The sequence below is a fragment of the Nicotiana sylvestris genome, chromosome 3 (genome assembly GCF_000393655.2).
Source record: "Nicotiana sylvestris chromosome 3, ASM39365v2, whole genome shotgun sequence".
Classification (NCBI taxonomy): domain Eukaryota; kingdom Viridiplantae; phylum Streptophyta; class Magnoliopsida; order Solanales; family Solanaceae; genus Nicotiana; species Nicotiana sylvestris.
Window position 1 is genome coordinate 200,069,504 of NC_091059.1, and position 1,400 is coordinate 200,070,903.

Here is a 1,400-nt window from a genome sequence, read left to right on the forward strand (position 1 = left end):
GGAGATTTGATTGTACCCATCCAGAAAATAGAAGTGTGACCTCCCTGCCAATCTGTCTAACATCTGATCAATAAAGGGAAGTGGTCTTTCCGGGTGGCCAGATTTAACTTTCTGTAGTCCATGCAAATTCTCCAGCCTGTGACGGTTCTTGTTGAAATCAGTTCATTGTTATCGTTTTTTATCACCGTCATGCCACCCTTCTTAGGCACACATTGCACTGGGCTAACCCAGTTGCTGTCAGAGATTGGGAAAATAATTCCCGCATTTAACCACTTTATCACTTTTTTCTTCACCACTTCCTTCATGTTTGGGTTCAACCTTCTTTGGTGTTCCCTGGAAGGTTTGTGTTCCTCTTTCAGCAAAATTTTATGCATACAATAGGCGGGGCTGATCCCATTAATGTCTGCCATGGTCCATCCAATGGCAGTCTTACACTCCTTGAGCACCTGCAAGAGTTGTTGTGCCTGCACATCTAATAAACTAGATGAGATAATAACATGTAATGTGGAGTCAGGTCCAAGGAACTCATACCTGAGATGGGCGGGCAGTGGCTTTAATTCCAGCTTTTGTGGTTCTTCTATGGATGGCTTGGCTGGAGGAGTTTCTCTATTTTCTATGTGCAAGGGCTCAAATTCAAGAGTTCTATCCCAGAACCCTCTGCCCTCTAATGCCAATACCCATCCTGCCAGTTCTTCTCCATTCACCTCATCTAAATTCATCAGACATGCAGTAAGAGGGTCCTCAATACTCAACATCTCATCATCAGTTTCTACAATTACATCCACGACATCAATAAGAGAGCAATTGGCGAATTCACTTGGTCGCCTCATAGATTTATGCACATTGAATGTTATCTCTTCATCGTTCAATCTCATCTTGAGCTCCCCAGTCTCACAATCAATAAGAGCTCTCCTAGTGGCCAAGAATAGCCTTCCCAAAATTATGGGAATATCTTCATCCACCTTGCAGTCTAAGATCACAAAATCTGCAGGAAACACAAATTTCCCCACCTGAATCAACACATCATCCATGATACCAGAGGGTCTTTTTACAGTCTTGTCAGCCAACTGCAACAACATAGAGGTGGGTCTAGCTCTTCCAATCCCCAGCCTTTTATAAATCGCCAGGGGCATAAGATTTATGCTGGCCCCTACATCACAAAGTGCCTTAGCAAAAGCAAAATTACCAATAATGCAGGGAATTGTAAAGCTCCCTGGGTCAGATAGCTTATCCGCAATTGGTCTTGTCACCACTGTACTGCAGGTCTGAGTAAGAGTCACCGTGGCCAAGTCTTGGAAATCGAATTTTTGGGATATTAAGTCCTTCATCATTTTTGCATACTCAGGCATCTCTTTCAAAGCATCTATCAATGAAATATTTACCTGGATTTGTTTCAGCAT

At 42.9% G+C, this 1,400-nt stretch overlaps 1 protein-coding gene across 1 annotated transcript; it reads right to left on the reverse strand.

The window, feature by feature from the left end:
* Positions 1-355: 355 nt before the first annotated feature.
* Positions 356-1,400, reverse strand: LOC138888566 (uncharacterized). Its single transcript, XM_070170453.1, has 2 exons — positions 532-1,400; positions 356-446 (listed from the first exon to the last, which is right to left on the reverse strand). The coding sequence occupies exons 1-2, from the start codon at positions 1,398-1,400 to the stop codon at positions 356-358; spliced, it is 960 nt and encodes a 319-aa protein (XP_070026554.1).

Excerpts from the sequence above, each read along its gene's own strand:
- LOC138888566 (XM_070170453.1), bottom strand. The coding sequence starts at position 1,400 with ATGCTGAAACAAATCCAGGTAAATATTTCATTGATAGATGCTTTGAAA. Across the intron at positions 447-531 it reads CCACTGCCCGCCCATCTCAG|GTGCTCAAGGAGTGTAAGAC; the intron begins GTATGAGTTCCT and ends CAACTCTTGCAG.